Source organism: Triticum urartu, chromosome 3A (genome assembly GCF_056163025.1).
Source record: "Triticum urartu cultivar PI428250 chromosome 3A, HENAU_Tu73, whole genome shotgun sequence".
Taxonomy (NCBI): Eukaryota; Viridiplantae; Streptophyta; class Magnoliopsida; order Poales; family Poaceae; genus Triticum; species Triticum urartu.
The window spans coordinates 705,601,978-705,628,440 of record NC_141875.1 but is presented as its reverse complement, the minus strand read 5'-3'; the positions used below and the strand labels follow the sequence as shown (position 1 = coordinate 705,628,440).

General features: G+C 43.9%; 1 protein-coding gene and 3 pseudogenes across 1 annotated transcript; 3 read left to right on the top strand and 1 right to left on the bottom strand.

The window, feature by feature from the left end:
* The first annotated feature begins 7,716 nt into the window (after positions 1 to 7,716).
* LOC147981918 (uncharacterized) lies at positions 7,717 to 8,718 on the top strand. Its single transcript, XM_087516143.1, has one exon. It carries the CDS (start codon positions 7,717 to 7,719, stop codon positions 8,716 to 8,718), a length of 1,002 nt encoding a protein of 333 aa, XP_087372269.1.
* Positions 8,719 to 9,660: 942 nt separating this feature from the next.
* Positions 9,661 to 10,592, top strand: LOC125549340 (putative NADPH:quinone oxidoreductase 1; annotated as a pseudogene).
* A 1,847-nt stretch (positions 10,593 to 12,439) lies between these two features.
* LOC147981917 (uncharacterized) lies at positions 12,440 to 20,079 on the top strand (annotated as a pseudogene).
* A 3,781-nt stretch (positions 20,080 to 23,860) lies between these two features.
* LOC125549339 (putative NADPH:quinone oxidoreductase 1 pseudogene) lies at positions 23,861 to 24,934 on the bottom strand (annotated as a pseudogene).
* Positions 24,935 to 26,463: the final 1,529 nt, after the last annotated feature.

Genomic DNA, 26,463 nt, shown 5'->3' with positions numbered 1-26,463 from the left:
GCCTTCCACTGCAGCAATTCTAGTACGGTACCGAGCTTTGTGTTGCCATCTTCGCATTGCGTCCTTGCATCGACAATGACCCGACGGAGATCATCATCATCGGGCACATCGTCTGGTTCCTCTTGATCTTCAGCAGCTTCACCCGTTGCAGCATCATTGGGCACATCGTTTGGTTCCTCTTGATCTTCACCAGCTACCCCCGTTGCAGCATCACCGTATTCAGGGGGCACATAGTTGTCATCGTACTCTTCTTCTTCGTCGTCTTCCATCATAACCCCTATTTCTCCGTGCCTTGTCCAAACATTATAGTGTGGCATGAAACCCTTGTAAAGCAGGTGGGAGTGAAAGATTTTCCGGTTAGAGTAAGACCTCGTATTCCCACATTCAATGCATGGACAACACATAAAACCATTCTGCTTGTTTGCCTCAGCCGCATCGAGAAACTCATGCATGCCCTTAATGTACTCGGAGGTGTGTTTGTCACCGTACATCCATTGCCAGTTCATCTGCGTGCATTATATATAATTAAGTGTCCAAATTAATAGAAGTTCATCATCACATTAAAACCAAAGTACATACATAGTTCTCATCTAACAACATATAGCTCTCCAGAGCATCTAATTAATTAAACCATACATTGAAACTATGTAAAACATTTCAATGCGAAAACAAATGCGATCATAATCGCAACCAAGGTAACAATTGATCCAACGGCATAATGATACCAAGCCTCGGTATGAATGGCATATTTTCTAATCTTTCTAATCTTCAAGCGCATTGCATCCATCTTGATCTTGTGATCATCGACGACATCCGCAACATGCAACTCCAATATCATCTTCTCCTCCTCAATTTTTTTATTTTTTCCTTCAACAAATTGTTTTCTTCTTCAACTAAATTTAACCTCTCGACAATAGGGCGGTTGGAATTTCCGATTCACATACATCCTACATAAATAAAATCTATGTCACGTTGGTCGGCATAATTTTTATAAACAATAAATGAACCAATAGTTATAAAGATAATATATATATACCACATCCGAATCATAGACAGGACGAGGGCCGACGGGGGCGGATACCAAAACCATCGCACTATATAAGATGCAATAATATAAGTAAGAAAATAATACAAGTATCTATGTAAACATACAAGTAAGAATATTTTTTTCCTTTCAGAAAGAAGATAAGAACAAGAGGCTCACCATGGTGGTGCCGGCGATGAGCTCGGCGCGGGTGATCGACGGCGGTGAAGACGGGGATGGGGCGTGACGGACCGCTAAACCTAGACAAATATTGAGGAAAAAGGAGCTTGGAGGTCGAGCTTGGAGAGGAGAAAGCTTAAGTAGTGTGGCTCGGGAATTCCATCGAACACCTTGTGTGCATAGGAGGTGAGCTAGAGCACCACCAAGCCCTCTCCCCCTCGGCCAGAAAAAACAGAGCAGTGTGCTCTGCTCTTACGCGAGGGGGTATATATAGGCACCTCATTGGTCCCGGTTGGTGGCATGAACCGGGACTAAAGGGGAGCCTTTGGTCCCGGTTCAAGCCACCAACCGAGACCAATGGTGGTGGGCCAGGAGCGAGGCCCATTGGTCCCGGTTCGTCCCACCAACCGGGACCAAAAGGTCCAGATGAACCGGAACCAATGACCCACGTGGCCCGGCAGGCCCCCTGGGCTCACGAACCGGGTCCAATGCCCCCATTGGTCCCGGTTCTGGACTGAACCGGGACTAATGGGCTGACCCGGCCTGGACCTTTGCCCCCTTTTCACTTTTTTATGCACAACTTCTATATTTTTTCTATATATCAGGAACATTGTTTTATACATATTTTCTAAATACATGATTTTTCCTTTATATTATGTTCATGTCCAATTTTTTCATACATGTTGTACATTTTTGTATACATTAGAAACATTATTTATACATATTTAAAAAAGTGAAATACATGATTAAAAAAATTCATTTAATTTTTTGATGTGTACTTTTTCCATACACATTGTATATTTTTTTTTGTATACATAATGAATAGTTTCCATGCATGTTTATTTTTTTAAATAGGTTATTAATTATTTTCATAATTATGCGCGTTTCGTACAAACCGAATGCATCTATAGTAAAATTTTCCTCTGGAATTCTTGTTTCTATGTTTTTCTATAAAAATCCCCAAAACCAAATGAGACCTAAACTTTGAAGTTCATAGGCTTGCTCCATTATCGATTAGGAATAATAGTGGCCGGTTTGTTCGGCTAATAGATCCGCCTGAGGGCTTGTGCAAAAATGCTAGACTCACGGACTACTTTTACTTAACCCAACAGACTTTTCTTCCCCCTCTCACTAATCTCGCCCCCTAATTTTCAGGGGGGCGTGTCCTCTAATGCCCAATTAGCATATTTCATGTCAGCCTAGTCCTGTAAAACACACGTAAAGTCCCCGTGTATGTAGCATTGCTTGGGCTCGTGTATCCCTAAAACTCTTGTAGTTTAATGTTTGGAGGGGTGCTAAGACACCTTTTTTAGGAGAAACCATGTGTTCATTACCCAAGTTGTAACCATAGCATACACGCAGTAGTACTCGCTAGAAGGGTCCAGAAACACAGCTGTCTCAACATACATTGCAGTAAGCCCCCAAGAAAAACAAGTAAAGGCCCAGGGGGACAAAACGCAAAACACCAAACACTCCACGACGATCCGCGCTGCCGCCGAAGTGTCGTCGAGGAAGGGGACGAGTCGCCATCCTACCCTGAAACGGAGAGACACCATCGTAGTCGAAGCCACTTTCTGAGCCGAAGAAGCGGTCCGCCGGTGGTAGAACCAAAACATTGGGGCGCATCGGCCAGGGATCCTCCCCACGCTCGCTGGTCCTCAACTCCATCATCTCCGACCACAAGGGAGGAGACCACCGAAGCCGCACGCCGCAGACCACAAACCCGACACTGAGCCAGCCGTCTTCCCGCACGGGCCAGTACCGCGAGTCGGCCATATCTCCTGTACACATCTCTCCCATCTTCGCTAACGATGCCGCAGTAGACAGCACCATGGAAGGAGCGGGATGCGGAGATCAAAATCTCCTGATGTGGCCACCGCCGCCGCCTCACCAACCACATATGAGGAAATGATGCCTGCCGTCGCGCACGCCAGTGAGGCAGAACCTAACCTCACCACCCAAATAGAGCGGCATGAATCAACCCCAAAGGCTCCTCGATTTCATCTTGTAGGGCGTCGGCGAGGTGGACGGAACCCCGAAAGAAACAAATGCCGATGAGACACCGCCATCACCAGAGCGCCGCCTCGGCCAAATCCTAAACCTAACCTATCTACATGCCAGGAACGAAGCGCCAGGGTTCCTCTCCCCTCCCACCGCTGGAGCGGCCGACGAACGGAAGAGGAACCGCCGGGGTCGCCGGCTATCGACGGTGGAAACGAAGCCTTCTCCCTGTTCGCCTGTCGCTGGAGTGGGGGGTGAAGGGGAATGGTGGCCCATTATCTTCTCCGGGTTGAATCGTTGAAGTCTTGAAGAGGACCCTAATTGGCTCGCTAAACCACTAAGATCATCTCCAACAGCCGCGCCAAACTAGCGCCGCGCCGCAAAATTCCCTGTTTTAGTGCGCGCGCAACCGGAATAGTTGCTCCTGCCGGCGCGCGAAAACAGCGCGCGCGGCATATGTAGTTCAGCGCGCGGGCCGAAACTCAATCGTGCGCCGCTTATTTGCTGCGCCCGCTCCCGCACGCTGGACTCTCGCGCACTCGCTCGCACCTCCCACCCCCCATCCAGCCGCGCCGCCGCCGCCGACCGTGCCACCCGGCAACCGTTCCGGCGCTTCCCCGGCCTATCCCCGTCCTGCGGCGGCTTCTCCGGCCCCCCTCTAGTCCCGCCGCCCCTTGCGCGCGCTGGTCCTCCGACGAACAGCGCCCGCGCGCTCGCTGCCGCTCGGCGCCCGCAAGGTGTTCGACAAAACGCCTAGAAGGTATGTATTGCTCAAAAGCCATGAATTTCGTGCATGTTGATTGTAGTTTTTTATAGCATAGTATTGAACATTGTAGATGAGTTCGTTGTATGATTCTTCCGAAGAAGAATTTGATATGGAAGAGGAGGAGGATCTTGAAATGATCCTAGCTATGCATATCAATAAAAACCGAAGCACGGTGGTTTGGTTATGGGTCGGCAGAAAATTTGGAGGGATAGGATCGATGCCCACAACAGATTGATCAGACATTATTTTGCGGAGAATCCCACATACCCCGAGTCGTATTTTCGTCGCCGATTTAGGATGAGCATCGAGTTGTTCAGGCGCATTGCAGAGAAACTAGCGAGCCATGACCACTTTTTTCAGCAAAGGAGGAATGCCGCCGGAGAGCTCGGGCATAGCACTTTTCAGAAGGTGACAGCTGCTCTGCGTATGTTGGCATACGGTATACCGGCTGATCTAGTTGATGATCACTTGGCTATGGGTGAGAGCCAAGCCATCATGTGTGTCAAGCGCTTCACAGTAGGAATTGTGCAAGTGTTTGGCGAGGAGTATTTGAGATCTCCCAATGCTGAAGACGTCGCAAGGCTATTGGTGATGAACAAAGCTCGCGGCTTTCCTGGCATGCTTGGCTCAATAGATTGCATGCATTGGAGTTGGAAGAATTGTCGAAAGGCATGGCATGGACAATTCCACGGCCAAAAAAAGGGTTCCACTATAATCCTTGAAGCGGTGGCCAATCAAGAGACTTGGATTTGGCATGCATTCTTTGGAATGCCTGGATCTTTGAATGACAATGTTGTGAACCGGTCACCACTGATGAATAAGATTGCAAATGGTGAGTTGCCACCGGTGCAGTTTGTAGCAAATGGCCGTACATACAACTATGGCTATTATCTAGCGGATGGCATCTATCCAAAGTGGCAAACCTTTGTCAAGCCGTTGAAAAAGCCAGAAGGTAAGAAAGAACTTGATTTCCACAATGCTCAGGCGGCGGCTAGAAAAGATGTGGAGAGAGCTTTTGGGATTTTGCAAGCCCAATTTGCTATTGTGAGAGGACCGGCTAGATTTTGGGATCAGAAAATGCTTTGGTACATCATGCACGCTTGTATGATCATGCATAACATGATCATCGAGAATGAGCGTGGCCAAGATGTAGACTACTCTCAGCTGTGGCGGAGCCAGAACTTTTGTGGAGCCTGGGCAAGTTGAGCCTAAGTGTATAATCTATAAATCAAAAATCGGGTATTCGGATACAGATCATATAATATATCACCAAATTTTTGAATGACAAATCCACATTATAATGATGTGAAAACATAAATATAATAATCACACAAAATGTAATTTTAAAGTGAACTTAATATATAAAATATCAATATCTATTTCATAGACCAAATAAAGTTCAGACTTGACAACAAAAGATAAATAACTAGCCTTGCATAGAGGCAAACTCGCAATGTTGTCAACAAAATTAAAGGTATCCATACCTAGATGTCACCAGGTGTGATCTTGCATCTTCTTCCACCATGGTCAAAAGAATCTCTCATTTGTTCATTTTTGCCAAAACAAAGACATACAATCGCCCTTGCGTAGAGGCAAACTCGTCATGTTGCCAAAGTCCTAGAAGGCACTACAAGATAGAAAATGGATTTGTAGTTAAGTTGTGAGATGTGAATATATTAAATCTTGAAAGCTTGCAAGAATAGAGATGGCCAGATGGAACATACGGACAGTGCACTAAAGAAAATCACGGGGCAAATACCCTTTCCGTGACCTCATTGCAGTAAATATTTGAATAATATCCTTATTATCAACTGAGTTCAATAACTCCTGTTTGGTCTAACATATCATCAAGTCATTGAACCAATCATTATTTCCGATTGGCAATGTTAGGCGGTGGTTGCGCCTCAACTTCTAGTTCCGGTTGCACATGATTCGCATTTTCAGTGCTTGCTCTATTCACCAAAAACCTCCTCATCTTTGAAATTTAATGATAAAATTTGAAGTTAGTTGTCACACAAGTAAATAAGAAAATGAGCTACAATAAGTAACAACAGTACGATCTTTACAAAAAAATAACAATAGTACAGAACTACTTACACATAAACTACATGTACTGTATCAAAATTCCTTAAAGCCGTCAACAAAGCACTACCTAAATTTAAGCCCTAAATCTATTGGTTCATTGCTGACTGCCAAATGACTTTTCGGATTTAAAGAAATCAACAAACAGATTAATATCAAAACTGTTTCCGGAGGCATGTGGTAGTACTACAGAACTAATTAACACTTTAACTAGCAGGATAGCACAGAGGAGCGCAGAGCCGCTGCTGTTTTGCGATTCTACATGAGGTCTTGGTTGTGCTTCAATCCCTACTGTTGACCAGAACCAGTTATTCAGAGATGATTACATGAGGGATCCCTAGCACCTAGCCCTAATTTCCATGGAGAATTCTTAGCCAAGGAACTGTGCCAAAGATGAGATCATGAGAGGAAGGAGTAGGCTTGCCTGGGCGCAGGACGTCCTCTCGCCGCGGCGCCGTCTTGCCGTCTAGGGCAGTAGGGCTCTAGGCTAACCGCCGCCCCTGTCGCCCAGTCCCTGCGCTCGGCGCCTGTGAGAAACGAAGAGACAGGAGCGATCGATCCAACCATGCCGTGCTTTTTTTTAGAACAAGCCACTCTGTACGTAGGTTTTTTTTGAGACACACACCGTACCTACATGCATTCCCTCGGGTCGTGAACTGTTGGCTGGGCTGCGGGTCTCGTGTGGTTACCTGTTGGGCTGTGAACCATTGAGAACCGAAGGCCCAAATTATTTTTGCCCAGGTAAAGCAAGCTACCGAACAGCTTTAGGCCTTTGTTACCATCAGATGAATCGCTAAATGAAAAATATCTTGGGTTACCATCAGATGTGGGACGTGAAAAGAATGGAACGTTTTCATATATCAAAGAGCGCATATGGAAGCGTGTGCAAGGCTGGATGGAGAAGATGTTAGCAGGAAGTGGCAAGGAGGTGCTAATTAAGTCTATTGTGCAGGCAATACCAACATATTCCATGTCCGTCTTCAAATTGCCACGGGGCTTGTGCGAGTGTATCACGTCGATGGTTCGTAAGTTCTGGTGGGGCAGCAAAAGGGGCGAACGAAAAACGGCATGGGTGTCTTGGGACTCCATGTGCATGCCAAAATATAGAGGAGGCTTGGGATTCTGGGATATGGAGATATTCAACCTAGCATGACTGGCTCGGCAAGAGTGGAGAATAACACAAGATCAAGACTCCCTGAGTTCACGCCTACTCAAGGCTGTGTATTTTTCGGCTACTGATTTTCTTGATGCAGAGTTGGGAACAAATCCATCTCAGATATGGCGCGCTTTACATGAAGGAAAGGAAGTACTCAAATTGGGCTTGATCCGGCGCATAGGAAACGGAGCAGATACGAATGCATGGGAGGATGGCTGGCTACCACGTGATTTCATGTTGCGGCCAATATGTGCAGCGGCTGCAAACCCACCTGAGAAGGTAGCTGACTTTATAGCTGCAGCAACAAAAGAATGGGATGTTCAGAAGCTAAACACTTATATGCTGCCTATGGACATCGGGGTGGTACGAAAGATTCCATTAAGTCACTCAAACTCTCATGATTTCTGGGCATGGCACTACGATCAACACGGAATTTTTACGGTGCGATCTTGTTATAAGTTTCTCGTTGATACTAAGTTACAGAGAGAAGCTTGGCTGAGTGGTGACATGGGGAACTCCAATTTACAGCAGGAGGAGAAGGGTTGGAAGAAGCTATGGAGCACAAAAGTACCGCCAAAGTTACGTATGTTTGCTTGGAGGCTGGCCAAGGCATCATTGCCGACGGGAGAGGTACGTGCACAACGGCAAATGGCCACTACACCGGTCTGCTCCCTGTGTAATGCAGCAAATGATACATGGAGACATTCTTTACTGGATTGTAATATGGCAAAAAGTGTGTGGGCGCTGCGGGATGATGATTCTACCCTTCCGATATATGGAGATGAAACACAAGATGCAAAGTTATGGTTATTCGGGATAAGCGAGACTCTGTCCAACAAGAAGTTTATCGAGGTGTTAGTCACTTTGTGGGCAATATGGTATGCCCGGAGGAAAGCAATTCATGAGCATGAATTCCAAAGTCCGTTGTCGACGCATCTATTCATCAGCAGATACTTGGAGGAGCTTAAGGTGTTAGATGTGCAGACCAAGACCAGGCATGGGGCAGCTCGGGCGGTGCCTCGATGGGTTCCTCCGCTCACAGGACATTGCAAGATCAATGTCGACGGAGCTGTGGCGAAGACGCAATGCAGAGGGGCTGTTGGGGCCGTATGTCGGGATGAACAAGGGTGTTTCCAAGGGGCCTCGGCAGTGGTGTTTGAGGGCATCTCTGATGCAGAAACCCTAGAAGCACTTGCATGTCGAGAAGCACTAGCGTTGAGTGAGGACCTGGACCTGGAAAGAGTACATATTGCTACTGACTGTCCGAGAGTCGTCCAGGAAATCGAAGCACCAAAGAACCTTGGTGGACATTGTATGGTGTTTCATGAGATTAAAGAACGAAGCAATTTATTTAGGGCTTGTCTTTTTAGTCATGAACAGCGCGAATGTAATGGGGAGTCTCACAGACTAGCACGTATGGCTATGTCTCTTGATATAGGTAGGCATGTGTGGCTTGATGCACCACCTGCTCATTTATGTATCCCTGTAAACATTGAACTTAAGCAATAAAGTGCGTTGTGATTCTCAAAAAAAAAAACTTTAGGCCTTTGTTAATCAATCCAGCGCTGTTGTTGGGGAGCCAGCGAGCCCGGGCAAGTGCCCAGGGTTGCCGGGCGGTGCCTCCGCCACTGACTCTTAGTATGAGCTCTTGGGATATCCCGTGCGAGTGCGACGGAGGGCTGAAAGGGTGGCCCGTTTTGTTGCCTCCTATCATGCCATTAGATGTCCCGCAGCGCATAATGATCTTCAGAAGAATCTCATTGAGGAGTGGTGGGTATGGAATGGACGACAAAGAGCATCATGATTTGTGCGTTCGATATTGCATTGTTGAACTATTTGTTATGTTTAATTGCACTATTTATTGTATTGAACGATAAACTGTTTGTTTGAATTGTAATAATGAAATTGAACTATTTATTTTGATTTATTTTTGTTTGTGTTTGATCTTTTTGCTTCTGTTTTTGAATGTATATGTTGTTTGTGCGAGAGTCGCGCGTGCTGCATTTTTGCGCGCTGCTGGAGCGGCGCGCGCTGCATTTTAGTGCGGCTGCTGGAGCCAGCGCTGCGCGCCACGCCAAACCAGACGATGGACGCGCGACGTTGGCCATATACTCACGTACAGTGCTTACACATGCATCCACGAGCCTGCCTATTACTTAATCATACTGCTAGTACTAGATTGGGCAAGTAGCAATTGATCAGAAACTTAATCATATTGTTAGTACTAGATTAGGCAACTAGAAATAGATCAGGAAATGATGCCATCGATGACGATCTCATATCTTTCCACTAACGGTAGTGGATCAAATGACTCACTCTGTTGTTCAACGGGACAAAACGGTCACGCCAGCAACTCTGACGTTCACAATGACCTGGCTGAGATCAACTTTGGTCCTCTATTTAAGCCGTCTCCGCTTCCATGACCGGACACCAGTCACTAATCGAGCTCCATATCACGTCAGTAAACCGAACAACCACTCACTCACAGTTTGTCACGGCAACCATCAAGATCGAAGCATGGGATCCGTGACGGCGTCGACGACGGCAAAGCCCATCCTCCGTGTGGTTGCCATCTCCGGCTCCCTCCGCAGCAACTCTTGGCACGTCGGCCTCATCCGTGAGGGTACGTACACACATTTCATTTTGCATGTGGTTACGCGCCCTGCTGAGTGCTGACCGCGCCTTGCATGCATTCTGTAGCCGAGGAGCTGTGCGAGGAGTCCATCCCGGGGCTGCGCATCGACTATATCGACATCTCCGGACTGCCAATGGCCAACCCAGACCTGGAGACGGACGGCGGCGACGGCTTCCCGCCGGCCGTCGAGGCGTTCCGCAATAGGATCAGCGCCGCGGACTGCTTCCTGTTTGCCTCGCCTGAGTGCAACTACTCCGTCACTGGCTCGCTGAAGAACGCGCTGGATTGGGCGTCCAGGGGCACGCACAAATGCTGGGCCGACAAGGCAGCGGCGATCGTATGCGCCGGGGGCGACGTCGACTTTGGTGGGGGCAGGGCGTCACTCCACCAGTCCACCTGCGCGAGATCGGGATATATCTGGACCTGCACTTCATCAATAAGCCGGAGCTCCACATCAGGGCGTACGAGGACCCGCCCAAGTTGGACGGCGAGGGGAACCTCATCGACGCCAAAGCCAGAGAGCGGCTCAAGAAGGTGCTCCTCTCGCTGCAGGCCTTCGCGCTCAGGCTGCAACGCAGGGAGAATTGACTGAAGATCGAATGAATTTGGCACCAGAGCTAGCTAAATAATCTGCATTTCTGCTCAGATGATCACTTTTAGTTTGGGCTATGGCCCTTGGTTTCGTTAGTCTGAGCAATTTTACTTCGTATCCGTGTAATTGTATTTTGTACTTCCGTGAAAAATAAAGACGTTGCTGCTACTGTAAGCAGTCTACTTTTTTTTTAGCATCAGTACAGATAAAGCGTTCATACTTCATATACATACACATACACTCATCTCTATAAACGCACACACACACTATCCCTATGAGCATCTCCGAGAGACTGAGCCGGCATATCATCTTGAGATTTACGAAGTCACCGTAGGCGCCTCGTCGTCGACAGGAACGTCTCCTCCCACTGAAAGCGCAACGCCGGAAATTCTGAAATAAATTCAGGAATAATCCGAGCATAAGAATTTGAACCCTGATGGGTTGAGAATACCACTGTCCATCTAACCATCTCAACCACAGGTTAATTCGCCTGTAGCCATAGCCAGCGCCAACACTTTTGGCCGTGACGAATCAACGGCAAGGGAAGTTTCCGGACTTTGCCCTCCGTGGCGACTTTGGCGATTTGCCGGCGACTGGCGTGATGCCGTTTCTAATCTCCTTCCTGATTCCTTCTCTTCTTGCCTAGATTTCTCTAATCTTTCCCAAATCCGGATCCGTTGTTGTTTCTCGCCCTCGCTAATTGCTTCACACTCTCGATCTGCTACTCCCCCAACAGAATCCCCTCTTTTCTCTAGGGACCCACGAACCAAAGATCCACAAATCCTCCCTATTCTTGCTGTTGTGTGGATGATTGACCAGCTGTGCTCTCTGATTCCGCTGGATACAAGCTCTCAAAATCCTAGCTTGCCGTTGAAGCATCAATACAGGTCAGCTATTTATGCCCTTGCCTAGTACATCCACTCCTCAAAGGCGCAAGAAGGCATTGGAGGAACAGAATAGGTAGCTGGACCTTGAGGGAACGAAGCCAGTTCTGTAGGCGTCATGAGGGCCCTGGGATGGAATTGCCAAGGTATGGGAAGGAATCTTGGCAGTGAGAAGATGGCCTTTCTTGCCAGGATGATCCATTCTGCGAAACCTCAGATAGTTTTTGTTTCTGAAATTAAATCGACAAAGGTAAAATCTTCTGATCTATCTGCCAGATTCAACATGAATGACGCTTTAGTGGTTCCCTCTCGATGTCGCTCGGGTGGGCTATGGCTAATGTGGAATGATGATCTGCAAGTTCATGTTCATAGTGCTAGCTTCCATGTTATCTTAGCTACTGCTGTACATAGTACTAGCAATCTGAAGTTTGGCTTCGTGTGTATCTATGGTGATCCGTATCATCGTCAAACTTTTCAAATCTGGAGTGAGGTGGCTGCTTTTGCGTATAATAACTCGAGTTTACCCATACTATTATAGGGGATATGAATGAGCTTTTGTATGATATGGACACAAACTCCCCTAATATAAATCGCTCTCGCATGTATGGTTTTCGTGCTTTAGTGAAACAATGTGGTCTCTTTGATTTGGGTTTCAGTGGTCCGGCATACACTTGGACAAATAAAAGATTTGCCTCTAAACCCACTTTTGAAAGATTGGACAGATGCTTGGTAAATGCTGAATGGTGTGCTGCTTATCCTATTTCTAATGTTTACAACATGCCTATTTTCCACAATCTCAGTGATCATGCTGCAATCTTGCTGTCCACGGAAGGTCGCACTTGTAAAATAAAACGCTCTTTTAAGTTTGAAAATTGGTGGCTTAAAGAACAAGATTTCCTAAACCATGCAAGATCAGTTTGGGTTTCTTCAAAAAATAAATCCTTCTCAAATAGAACTAACCATCTTGCAGGCTCTCTTAAGATATGGTGTAAGAAAAAGAAGCCACATAATCAGGAACTAAATAATTTAGAGGAGCAGATCAAGCAAATTCAAATGAAGCCGTTTCAAGACCAAGACCATGCTTTGGAGGCATCGTTAGTTGAAAGGTATGAGCAAACAATGACAAAACTAACGGATTCCTACATGCAGAGAGCGAAAAAACAGTGGATCAAAGATGGAGACAGGAACACTTCCTTCTTCCATCGTGCTATCATCAAAAGACGAAGAAGGAATACCATTGCTTCAGTCAAAGATGAAAATGATGTTATACAACACATGCCGGACAAAATCAGTAATACATTTGTCAATTACTTCAGATCTATTTTTGCATCCACTCAAACTAACAATGGCAGGTCCTTCTTCAATGTTCACTTTTCCCAACAAACACAAGACTACACATATTCTATTCCAGATGAAGAGGAGATTTTGGGCACTCTCAAGGGTATGATCGCCAGGGCCTGATGGATTTAATGTAGAATTCTACATTGCAACTTGGGTGTGGATCGGGCAAGATGTCGTGCAGCTGGTAAGGAATTTCTTCCAAACAGGTATAATGCCAGCACATATAAATGATACCCACATTGTTCTGATTCCTAAAAAGCTTGTTCCTTTAGTGCCGGCAGATTATAGGCCCATTAGTCTTTGCAATGTCATCTACAAAATTATTGCAAAATGCCTTGCCAATAGACTGAAACCTCACTTGCCGGACTATGTTCATCCTTCTCAGCAAGCTTTCATTGAGGGTAGGCGTATTAGCAGTAGCATCATCATAGCACAAGAGATAACACATTCTTTTGCTCTTTCTTCTTGGAAGAATAAAGCTTTTATGCTTAAAATAGATCTTGCCAAAGCTTTTGATAGACTCGAGTGGAATTTCATTGTTGCTGCTCTTGCACGTAAAGGGTTGCACGGTCATTTTATTAATTTAGTCCACTCATGTGTTTCTTCGCCGACTTTTTCTGTTGTTATTAATGGTCAACCGTTTGCGAGATTCAGAGGAGACAGAGGTGTTCGACAAGGTTGTCCCCTGTCCCCATACCTTTTTGTCCTAGCAATCAATGAACTTTCAATTGCTCTACAAGAGGCCATGGCAGCTAACTGTTTTGAAGGTATAACTCTGGGACCAAATTGCCCTGCTATACACTCTCTCCTTTTTGCAGCACTTCTGCCATTACATTTCCACCTCCACCATGGGCTGGCCCATTTACGAACGTTCACTTTACGGTTAAAATTTAAAAAATCAGTGTCCAACGTGATTCGAACTCAAGACCACCACACAAAGTACTAACAGTCGTAACCAACAGGACTCCTTAGTTGTCTTGATTTTATTACTCCCTCCGATCCTTTTTATCTTGCCTATAGTTTTCTTTTTTGCCTATTTACTCTGCTCGTTCCTGGTTTGTAGCACCTTTTTCCCAAGCCTGCTCCTATTGTTGTGCATGCGGTTGGACTCATGCATCCATGCTTCCAGTAGAAGATGAGAAAAATGTGCGCTGCTTTGAAAGGAAGGAAATCAATATATATTTCTTGTTTTTTTTGCGGGCAATATATATTTCTTGTTTTATTTCTTCAAGGAGTACAGCATCACGTACATGTTCTGTTGGCAAGGAATACTCCATCCGATCCTTTTTTATACTCCCTCCAATCATTTTTATTTCTTACCAATCAGATTTTTAAACTTGGCATGCTGCCTTAGAATGGTGATGCAAGCCCCTAGAAAAATTTCGTCAATTTGAACAATGTCGAAAAAATGTACTCTGAGACGGAACCTTCCGCCCAACCCGAACGCTCTACCCGAATATTTTTCCATTTATATTCATGAACATTTTCTTAAATTCGCAAACGTTGTTTTCAAATTCATGAACATTTTTCCATATACGGGAACTCTTTTCAACTTTTACAAACGTTTTATAAAAGCCCGTAATTTTTTTCAAATTCATAAACATTTATACAAGCACATTGCGTCACGTTCGGCTAGTGTTTTGGGGCTTTTCACTGGGGAAACCCTAGAAAAAGCAAAAAAATGCAAGAACTCAATGGAATTTTATCATGGATGCTTGGCATGGTGATGCTAGTGTGTGAAAAAAAATTCAGGTCCATTTAATTGCTGTGAAAAAAAGTGCATCCAGACTTGCCCTACCGCTGGCCTACCCGAACCACCACATTTGAACATGGTGTGCTTCTTTCCATGCATGAAATGACGCAAAATTTTGCCATCATGTGGGCATGCTCAGTGCAAGCCTCCATGCAAAATTCGAAGGAATTCGGGCACAGAACGCACGTTGCGTCACGTTCGGCTAGTGTTTTGGGGGTTTTCACCGAAAAAATCTTAGAAAATACATAAAATATCAGAACTCAATGAAATTTTTCATGGATGCTTGGAATGATGATACTAGTGTGTGAAAAAAATCTGGGTCCATTTTATTGATGTGAAAAAATGCATCCAGACTTGCCCTACCGGCCTACCCGAACCACCAATGGTGTGCTTCTTTTCATGCATAAAATGACACCAAATTTTTCTAGCATGTGGGCATTCTCATGGCAGGCCTCCATGCGAAAATTGACAGAATTCAGACACCAAAAGCATGTTGCGTCACATTCGGCTATTGTTTTTGGGGTTTTCACCGAGAAAACCCTAGAAAATGCATAAAATGTCAGAACTCAATAAAATTGATCATGGATGCTTGGCATGATAATACTAATGTGTGGAAAATTTTTGGGTCCATTTTATTGATGTGAAAAAAAGTGCATTCAGACTTGCCCTACCGACCTATCTGAACCACTACCTTTGAACATGGTGTGCTTCTTGCCACGCACGAAATTATAGCAAATTTTGCTAGCATGTGGGCATGCTCATGGCAGGCCTCCATGCAAAATTTGAAGGAATTTGGACATCGAACGCGTGTTGCGTCACGTTCGGCTAGTGTTTTATGATTTTTTTTCATCGAGAAAACCCTAGAAAATGCACAAAATGTCAGAACTCAATGAAATTTATATGGATGCTTGGCATGGTAATGCTAGTGTGTGGAAAATTTTTGGGTCCGTTTTATTGATGTGGAAAAAGTGCATCCAGACTTGCCCTATCGGCCTATCCGAACCACCACCTTTGAACATGGTGTGCTTCTTGCCAAGCACGAAATTACACCAAAGTTTGCCAGCATGTGGGCATGCTCATGGCAGGCCTCGATGCGCATGTATGCTACACCATCTTATTAATTTTGTATCACAAATGTCTCTATTTTGCTTCCTGCCCAAAAGAATGAAGCTTCGGTTACACAATAACCAAGAGGTGTAGGTTTCAGGAAACATTTATGCTTCCTACACAGTTCAACAAAATTTTGGTTAGATGCTAATCATGCTTCAAACAACAGCACACTAGGCTTCCTATGTGCCCAAATAAATGAATTTCTCTTACACACTAATCAGGTATATTTCCAGCATTACTGCCTGATGCTTCAAGGGATTACATGTTGCCTACAACCCAATGTTTCAGTATAGACGTCCTAGTTTCAATCGAGAATATATACACTTGTTTTTTTAGTTGAGAATATATACATCTGGAACGAATTTTTGAAGTACCTTTATTTTCAAAGCAGATTCTTCTGAATAATATATTTCCATCGCATGCGCTTCCATAAAAAAATGTTTCCATGGCACGTTTGCGTTGCAAAGAAAAATCATCCAGAAGCAATTAAATTTCTTTATTTGTTTATTTATCGGAAGCAAATCTGTCCCGCTAAAAACAAATCGGAAGCAAATATGTAATTAGTGGGAAGCAATATTTTTCGTGTTTGTTTGTTGGAAGCAATCACAACCTACCAAAACAATTGCCCGCAAAAAAAGAACTACCAAAACAATTAGCGTAATTTCTGGGAACCAGTTAGTTGTTACTAAAAGCACATAATTAATTATCGACGGTGAGAATTTTTTTTTGGAGAGATTAGCGGGAGGAGATGCTATATACGTGGGGAGTGTTTACTAGAAGCACTGATTTAGGAAGGAACGTGTCAGATCGGGCGAACAGCGCAATGGTAATCCAACGGCCACCGAGACAGACGTACTTAGAGCACAGTCGTACCTCAAATTGTCACAACTGTTATGGTGACCTGTTGGTACCGCGGTTTATACGATGGAGGGAGGTTTTGAGGTCGACGCTTGCCTCGTGCAATAGTTTTTGAACATTTACTTAATAGTAAGAGAAAAAAAGGGTGTAAGTGGGCCGGCCCAGGGTTAGGGGCAAGTTGACGTATTTGACAGGTGATCCATCGTATACATACGAAAGTGAGTATGATTGTTAAAAGTCCATATTACCCTTTAGTAAGAGAAAAAAAGGGTGTAAGTGGGCCGGCCCAGGGTTAGGGGCAAGTTGACGTATTTGACAGGTGATCCATCGTATACATACGAAAGTGAGTATGATTGTTAAAAGTCCATATTACCCTTTATACGTTTTATGAGGGGGGGGGGGGGTACCGAAGCGGAACTCCCTTTTTGCAGATGATCTACTTGTTTGTGGAAAGGCTACAGTATAAGAAGCAACTAGAATGAAGCAGATCTTGCATGATTTCTGCATACGCTCGGGCCAGACTCCAAATAGGAGTAAGTCCGGGATAATCTTCAGTAAACATGTTCATCCTAAAGAATGTCAATTAATCAATCAGATTTTCCCGGTGCCAACCATTGACAACAACTTCATTCATCTTGGGCATCCTCTCATCATCCCGGGTAAGGATAGAACAATAGCCTACAACTTCGTGCTTGATAAATTCAAATACAAGCTCACAACATACAAGGCCGGTAAACTTTCTCATGCTGCAAGGCTTGAGCTCATCAAATCTGTTTTCTCCTCCATTCCAGTTTACTATATGTCCAACATACTTTTCACCAAAAAGTTTATTGCCAAGCTCACTGCTGTTACTAGGAACTTCTGGTGGACTGGTATAAGAGAAGAAACAAATTCTAGGAGCCTTTGCTTGAGAGCTTGGAAAGACATTTGTACTCCAAAAAATGAGGGCGGACTTGGTATAAGAAATCTCCAAGCAATGAATCAGAGCCTCATTCTTATGGCAGCATGGAGGATTGCTGATCAACCAAATGATTTCTTACATGCTGTAATCAAATCCAAATACTTCCCAGACTCTTCCATTTGGCGCCCAAATTCAAATGCTCCCAAATCAGCCTAGCTTCCATTATCAAGGTTCTTCCCATTCTTAAAGCTCACTGCTTTTACCAAATCACCCAAGGCTGCATTTCAATTTGGAGTACACCATGGTGCCAAAATTGGACCCACATCTATGAAGCTCTCATAATTCAACCTGGAGTTTTTTCTTACCCAACCCAAGTTAAGGATCTTTGGGTTCCAAATCAGAAAGCATGGACAATCAGCTAATTGACACACTGTTCCAACAGCCCATGGCTTCCATTATCAAGAGCACGGACATTATTCAATCTCAGGAGAACGACATCCTCTGTTGGAAATTAACGCTGTCGGGTAAATGCAATTCTAAAAGTGCATACTGTGCATGTCTTCAATATTTACAGGAACATGGAGAGCCAAGACCGCGACAGGTGCATCCTCACACTATACAGCTGCTGAATCAAATTTGGAAAAACAGACAAATAACTCCACGAGTCCAGGCCTTTGGATGGAGATTACTAAGGAAGGCAATGCCAACAGGGGCAGGAGTAGGGAAGTACTCTAAACACATCAGTAAACTATGCTCTAGATGCGGCATGGAGGAGGATGATATTCATTTATTCTTTACATGCAATTTTGCTAGAGCCGCTTGGTTCACTGCTCCTTGGTTTGTTCGTTCTGATATTCTAGTTCTAAACTGTAACTCTCTCACTCAGCCTCTTATAACGTTCCTAAATATGAATCATCCACATGCATCCTTGCCAAACATCCTTACCTTTATGTGGTGCATATGGAAGTCCAGGAATGACAATCTTTTTGATAGGAAGCCAGGCAGCCCACACCAAGTTCATCACATGGCACAAGCAATTAGACAAAATATGGAGATGTTGGACATGCCTCAGTTGGCGCTGCAGCAACAACTAAAACCGTGCAACAACATTACTGCTGCTTTTTCCGCTTTGCAGGTTGATGAACAAGGAGCTCCTTCTGTTTCAGAGCAAGGGGAAACACTCAAGTCTGATCTACAAATTACAGGTCCCAAGATTTTCTCGGATGCAACATGGAAAATCAAGAAAATTCCAGGATCTCAAGCACAAGAGGTGACAAGAATAGGAGTGTATTGTAAACTTCAGAATTTGCATCACATTGATATTGTGTTGATACAAGCATCCATGCCGGTGACTCCAACTGTCTTACAAGCTGAAGCTGCAGCTCTCAACTTAGCAGGGAAGGTGGCCAGCTTACTACAGATCCAACAAGTCACATTCTTAACAGACAGCTTGACACTGGATCTGCGGGTCCCTTGGGAGACTAGAGTGCAAATTGCAGATTTCCACAAAATAGTACAATTTCTATCCCATGCAGTGTATCATATTAAAAGAGATATAAATGGGGTAGCGCAACTGTGCTCATCAGGCAATTAGACAATCTTTGTCTAGGCCTATCTTTAGTTGTACTAATTCTTCTCATAGAAATAGGGGCTGTCCGGTTGAGTCCATCTTCCAAACTCTTTGCTCGCAGGGCTATGTAATCACTATTGTACAATGTCTATGAGATGAATGGAATATTGGCGCCTCTGGTGCCCCTCTCTGTTCAAAAAAAAAGATTCGCCTGTAAGCAGTCTACTTGTTAAATCTCCGGAGAGTTGCTCTCCTCTGTGCTGGACTTTGATTTTGTCAGCACATTATCTATTTAGCTTCCTAAATCAAGTACTTCTCCGATTATTCGACTAGTGCGCATGTGCCATGCTTTGGATAGATGCGCTATCCCACTGAAAGCGCATCGCCGGAAATCCTGAAATAAATTCAGAAATAATGCGAGCACAAGGATTTGAACCCTGGTGGGTTGAGGATACCACTGTCCACCTAACTATCTCAACCACAGGTTGATTCGCCTGTAAGCAGTCTACTTGTTAAATCTCCGGAGAGTTGCTCTCCTCTGTGCTGGACTTTGATTTTGTCAGTACATTATCTATTTAGCTTCTTAAATCAAGTATTTCTTCGAATATCCGACTAGTGCGAATGTGCCATGCTTTGGATAGATGCGCTAATCGATCATAATCCCACCATCATTAATCACCTTTGTTCTTACAATTAATGGAATCTCAACATATTTCTGGTTTGACACCTGGCTCACCCCAAAACCACTAGCAGTTACTTTTCTAAACCTATTTTCCCACTCGAGTACCTATGTTTAGGGTAGGAAATATCATGCGCTTCGGTTTAGAATATAACCTGCGGAATCGTTTAACTCGTGCTGCCTCGCAAGAATTGGTTTTGCTTTTATGTGTGTTGCAGCACATCATGGAGTCACAAGATTAGGACTAGCGCTTTCTACTTGGTACAATGTCCTTACGCAGGACGCAGACATCGACAACGACGCACAACCGATCTGGAGATCGCAAGTGCCCAACAAAATCAAGATCCTCCCTTGGCTACTCTTCCGCGATAGACTCAAGACACGTGTCAACCTCGCCCAAAAGCACATCATCACCATCTCCGGCTGCCCGCGGTGCCTCTCCACCGCGAAGGACGCCGCTCACCTCTTCGTCAGTTGCCCCTTCGCCGGCCACATCTGGCAGCGGCTGGGAATCACCCCTATATCCTGTTCCATTGACGACCTCTAGGACGCTTCGCTTCCCCAAGTTGTCCTTGCTCGTGACTGGATGTTCGTGCTACTAACGATCCTCTGGAAGATCTGCGATGCCAGGAACGATATGACATTTAGGGCCATAGATAGACGCGCATCTACCTCTGTTAGGTTAAGCATTTCAGACTGGGACATTTGGTCATAAAAGCTCTCCAAACCTTGTGACAAGGAGGCCATCTCCTCTTGGCTGTTATTCCTCTCTGCACGTTGTAATCTGCCCCTGTAATTCTGTTACATAGCTTGTTGTGACTCTTTGAGTAATATATTCAGGTGGGGGAACTCCCCTCGGTGATCCTCAAAAAATATTCGTTACCCTTTTTTTGCATGTCATTGTGGGACAGTGGGAACAAGAGAGTTTTGTGTTGGAGAAATACTATTGTTATTGGGCGGGCGCACTTACATAGGGCAATGCGACCTTCATTCCGTAGCAAGCGATTTTTAGCATTTACCATCACCAAGCCGCGGAAATGATGTCAGGCAACGGCCCAGTGTGCCTGATCCTGTTAAGGGCTTCATCCTTTATGCCTCCCAATAATCTGCAACTATCACCTGGTCTGGCCTTTCTTCCTCGCGGGAATGTCTCGCTTCGGGGAGCTCCTATTTGATGCATTTTTGCTTGAAAATATCCTCACGACACACGCAAGGACCCTCCGACTGGGCTGGCCCATTAGTGACCTCTGTGACAAGTAGGCCTGTTCGTGGCATGAATAAATTCACAAAAGAAAAAGCGCATGCCCTGGCTAGGAATCGAACGGCGAACATCTGGCATGTGAGCGATGCTAGTTAACTAGTGGAGCTAACAACCATTAGTGAGAATGAAGAGCGCATGAGATTAAGAACTAATTAAAACATAGAATTCTGACACCTTTTCAGTTTTCTGAACAGAATTCTTTTTTAACAAAGAATATTCTTTAAAAATCCAACAATTTTTTGAATAACACAAGGAAAAAATTAAATTTTCTTTTTTAAAGCATCAACATTTTTCAAAATTATGAACATTTTTCTACAAAATAGATTCTGTATTCTGAACATTTATTTAAAAGGTGAACGTTTTTTGTATTTGAGAACAAACTTTTCAAAGCAAGACCCATTTAAAAATTCTGAAAATATTTTTTCTATCACCAGAACAAAAAATTGAAAATGTGAACATTTTTGGATCTCTGAATTTTTTTTTTGAAACTCTGAACATATTTTGGAAAGGCGAACTTTTTTTCGAATTTGTGAAACATTTTTTGGAATTTGTGACCAAAAAATGAAAACAAGAACATTTCTTGAACTTCTGAACTAATTTTGAAAAGCGTGAACATTCTTTGAAAAAGTGAACACTTTTTTGCTCTGTGAACAAATTTGAAAGCAAGCACAATTTTGGAAAGCAAAATATATTTTTAAATTACCATTTTTTTACAAAAATTGAAGATTTTTTATTATTTTGTGAACAAAAGTTAAAAACAGAAACATTGTTTGAATTTTGAACAATTTACGGAAAAGACAACAAAATTAAAAATTATGAACATGTTCCAAAAAACACATAAAGATGAAAAAGAAAAATAAACTTGAAAAGGAAAATAAAAAAAAGTATAAAAATAAAATGGAGAGAAAAAGGGGCAAAACATGAAATGAAAAAAAGAAAAAAAACCATGGTTCCTAAAAAAATGACTAGGAACGTTCTAGAAGGAAGGTCCCAAAACAGTGGAAATCAGTTCAGAAAAACCATCACTAAATCAGTTCAGAAGATCTATGCGTTTGATTAACAACTTGACGCAATGAGCGTCAATCAGTAAATTCTCCGAGATCACCAATTAAGGGATACCCCTTACAAATGTCACTCCTACCTTTTCAAAGGTTGAGAACTGGTGCACTGCATATGCACACTTGTCGCAACCTGGCAGTTTCCTTTTTTTAAGTATATTCTTTATAATACTGTTTGTTCCCAGGCTATAAAAATGTGTCCGGCTATAGATGCTCTTATAGTACTGTTTATTCCCAGGCCATTAAAATGTAATTTTGGCATGGTTCTCTATGACAGATCTCTGTGTTAGACAGAGACTTCAAAAATCAGTACTACTGTACTAGTACTGTTTATTCTCTGGCCTTAAAAAATGTAAATGTACACGGCTCTCTATGACATCTCACTGTTGACCGAGACTTAAACCATTCGAGTAAAACAAAAACGTTTATAAAAAGCTACTTCCGAGATTTACAAGCACAGTTTACAGTACTTCCTTTGTCCTTTTTAGTCTGCATATAAATTTTGTTTGAAGTTAAAGTATCTTTACTTTGATCAAACTTATAGAAAAAAAGTATCAGCATTCATAATGCTAAATCAACATTGTTAGATTCATTACGAAATATAATTTCATAGTATATATAGGGTCGCGCTATTCGTCACCCTGGGTGAGGAATAGTTATTCTTCACCCCCCTCTATTTTACCATCAATGCATCGTAATTTTACGTTCCGTAAGTTTTGTTTTATTTCCGACGCAAAAAGAGACCGTAAGAAAATATATAATCGCCGTAAAAAATATTTTATGTTACGTAAAATTACAAACGTAAAAACATAGTCTAAAATACACATAAACTGTAAATTTTCTTGTCTTATGACCTATATTTTTATTTTCTTATGTCAAATTTTACGTACTGAATCAATAGAAATGTAACTATTTAAATTCCAAACGTAATTTAATTATAAAATGATTGTAAGATTACCTCGGGTGAAGAATAACCTATTCTGCATCCTGGGTGATGAATAGTAACACTATATATAGCTATTCGTCACCCTGGGTGAGGAATAGTTATTCTTCACCCCCCCTCTATTTTACCATCAATGCATCGTAATTTTACATTCCGTAAGTTTTGTTTTATTTTCGACGCAAAAAGAGACCGTAAGAAAATATATAATCGCCGTAAAAAATATTTTATGTTATGTAAAACTACAAACGTAAAAATATAGTCTAAAATACACATAAACTGCAAATTTTCTTATCTTATGACCTATATTTTTATTTTCTTATGTCAAATTTTACGTAGTGAATCGATAGAAATGTAACTATTTGAATTCCAAACATAATTTAATTATGAAATGATCGTAAGATTACCTCGGATGAAGAATAACTTATTCTACACCCTGGGTGATGAATAGTAACACTATATATATATATATATATATATATATATATATATATATAAACACTATATATATATATATATTTGATATTTTAGATGTTGATAGTTTTCAATATAAATTTGGTCAAACTTTGTACTTGATACAAATCTAATATACGAAGTAAAAAGGACTAGAGGGAGTAGCATTAGCAGCGTTACTCTTTCTTACATAACCACATATACAAACTTCAAAAGTGAAAAATAAACCCTAAAAAAAGTGAAATAATGAACAGTACATATATATCCAACACCCAAAGGAAATGCAGATTAACATTTAGGTAACGTTCAGTGCCAACTGCCAAGTTTCTTCTTCGCTCCCCCCGCAAAAAAAAAAAAATTTCTTCTTCGCTCAGTCCTCCGCTCCTCCTAGTTAGTGTTGGAGCCGGAGCGCAAGGCCTGCAGCGAGAGGAGCACCTCTTAGTTAATTCTATCTATGAAAATCAATCTAGTTGGTCAAACCAAATCAAAGTTTTAAAAAAATTACGAGGCTATAATAATCATGTATATAAGAGAGCATAAAAGACTCAAATAATATTCATAGATAGAACTGATCATAAACTCGCAATTCGGATCACAACAAACACACCACAAAAAGTGATGAGAACATTGTAGCATTGTATTGAGAATCAAAAAAAGAAAAAGAAAAGGTCATTACATCAGTCGATGTGAAATGTAGACAAACACAGTCACAACACGACTCCAAAGTGATGAAAAAATGACACTTTTATGGCTTTGTGGGAATGTGGGATTGACGCAGCCACCCAACCGTCATATGGCTTCTTCCCCGACTCCGCCAACCGACCATGGACATCAAACTCAAAGTCATCGATTACTCGCAGATTTCTTACAAGCACAGTAGTTTACAGTAGCATTAACAGCGCTACTCTTTCTTACAGAACCACATACGGCGCCAAGTTTCTTCTTCACTGAGTCGTCCACTCCTCCTAATTAATGTTGGAGCCGGAGCGCAAAGGCCTGCAGCGAGAGGAGCACCTGCTTGAGCCGTTCCCTGGTCTCGGCGTCGACGAGGTTCCCGTCGGCGTCGAACTTGGGCGGGTCCTCGTACGCCCTGACCTGGAGCTCCGGCTTGTTGATGAAGTGGATGTCGAGGAACACCCCGATCTGGCGGAGGTGGAACGCCGCCCTGCCCCCGCCGCAGCTGCCGCCTGCGGAGACGATGGCCGCCGCCTTGTCCGCCCATCCCTTGTGCTTGCCCCTCGACGCCCAGTCCAGCGCGTTCTTCAGCGTGGCGGTGACGGAGTAGTTGTACTCGGGCGAGGCGAAGAGGAAGCAGTCGGCGGCGCGGACCCTGTCGCGGAACGCCTCGACGTCCGGCGGGAAGCCGTCGCCGTCGTCCGTCTCCAGGTCCGGGTTGGCCATGGGCAGGCCGGAGATGTCGACGTGGTCGATTCGCAGCCCCGGGATGGACTCCTCGCACAGCTCCTCGGCCGCGCGGATGAGGCCGCCGTGCCACGAGCCCTTGCGGAGGGAGCCGCTGAAGGCGGCCACGCGGAGGGTGGTGGTGGGCTTAGGCTTAGCCGCCGGCGATGACGCCATGGCTTCCATGGTTGAATCCTCTCGTGTGTCATATGCTCTGGTATAAATGGGCGTACGACTGGGTTTCATCGTCAACGTTGGGCTGCGCTCGCTGATTCACCCACCGACAGTGTTTATCAATATACTGTATTATAAAACGGAGCAATGAGTGAGAGCCCGACGTCATTTTGTAGAGAACCTTTTGGTTTCAAGGAGAGAGCGACCTGGCCGGCTTCAGATTTCATCTACCCATCTTCATTTCATTGAGATGTTTACCATTTTATATTCTATATATGTATTGTGCACAAGTGTCCGTTTGGCATCATGCATATTTCCAATCAGTAAGTAGCTGGGTAATGTCATACGTATTGCTCAAGCTTGGTGATGGGCAAAAGTAATCATCATCTCCACGATTCTACGACAAACGTACGCAAAGTGATACGGTCCCTCATCGTATAATTATACACCATTATCGTAACCATTTTTCTTTCTGCACGTTCTGTGGTGGCCGGTGTGCCTGTGATTCTCTGGGGTAGACACTAGTTAATCAATCGTCGAGCACACTTATTTTGGCGAGGCTATGGAGCTGGTGGAGGCCATTGCTCATTGGTGATTGGTCCTCCCGGGGCCAACGAACCTTGATTCGTCCGCGGTCGTATCTTGGACTGCACGTGCATGTATGTCTGCGCTGCACGCAAACGAGTAGGATCACTCATTCACTGCGTACCACATTGTGACGACGGCTGCTCGATTGCCGCCTCGACCACTAGCAAAGAAAAAGAGGGCATGTATATAGTAGGATAACAAAGGGGGAAAACAGACAAATTTTGACAATCAAGGAATCAATCGGAGTTGTGATCTGACGGGACTCCGTCTACAAGCATCGTCCCGACTAGGATGCATGGCGGCGCTCGAATTCGTCCCGCTCCGTATCTCCACTACTATTAAACAATCAAATAAAAACTTTCTTATATGCATTCAACAATTAGTCCCATAAAACATACAAACCAATCAACGCCACACAGTTAGACCCACAAATATCAATCTAACGGCCATCATTGATCTAATACCTCCACGGTGTGCACTTAGCAAATTCCTATGACTGACCGTACTCCACCACCGGAGGAATATTCCAACTACCAGCCCACGTCCCTGCAATCACGCAATTGTGATCGCAAACTAATAAGGAAATTTAACTAAATCAGCTCCCCTCGCCCTTGACCTCGATGCCTCCCTCCAACCCTATCTCCTGCCTGCATCGATACCTCACGACATTGCACCGCTCAGTCGCCTCCCTGCACGATCGCCACCGCCGATTGTTGCCACTCACAGCAATCCGTCAGCGAGATAGTGAGCGCCCATGACCCGCCCTCGCAGCGTGACCCGTCCGCGAGATAGCCAGCGCCCAGGAGCCTGCCGCCCGCGCTGCACATCCCCTGAACCAGCCGGCCACACGAAGCTGTAATTCTTCCCTGCCCTTCTTCAGGTTGAACTTCTTCCTTTGACCTGTTGCGGCATTATACAGGATTAGAATTTTTAGAATAGAGTTCTAAAAACCAAACAGTTGCACATTACAATGCTATAAGCCGTTCGTTTTATATCTGTAATTAATGGTTTTCTATGTGGAACATGGTTAGTGTCTTGGCTACTGCAATTTTGTAA

Coding starts and splice junctions, on each gene's coding strand:
- LOC147981918 (XM_087516143.1), top strand. CDS start 7,717: ATGGGGAACTCCAATTTACAGCAGGAGGAGAAGGGTTGGAAGAAGCTA.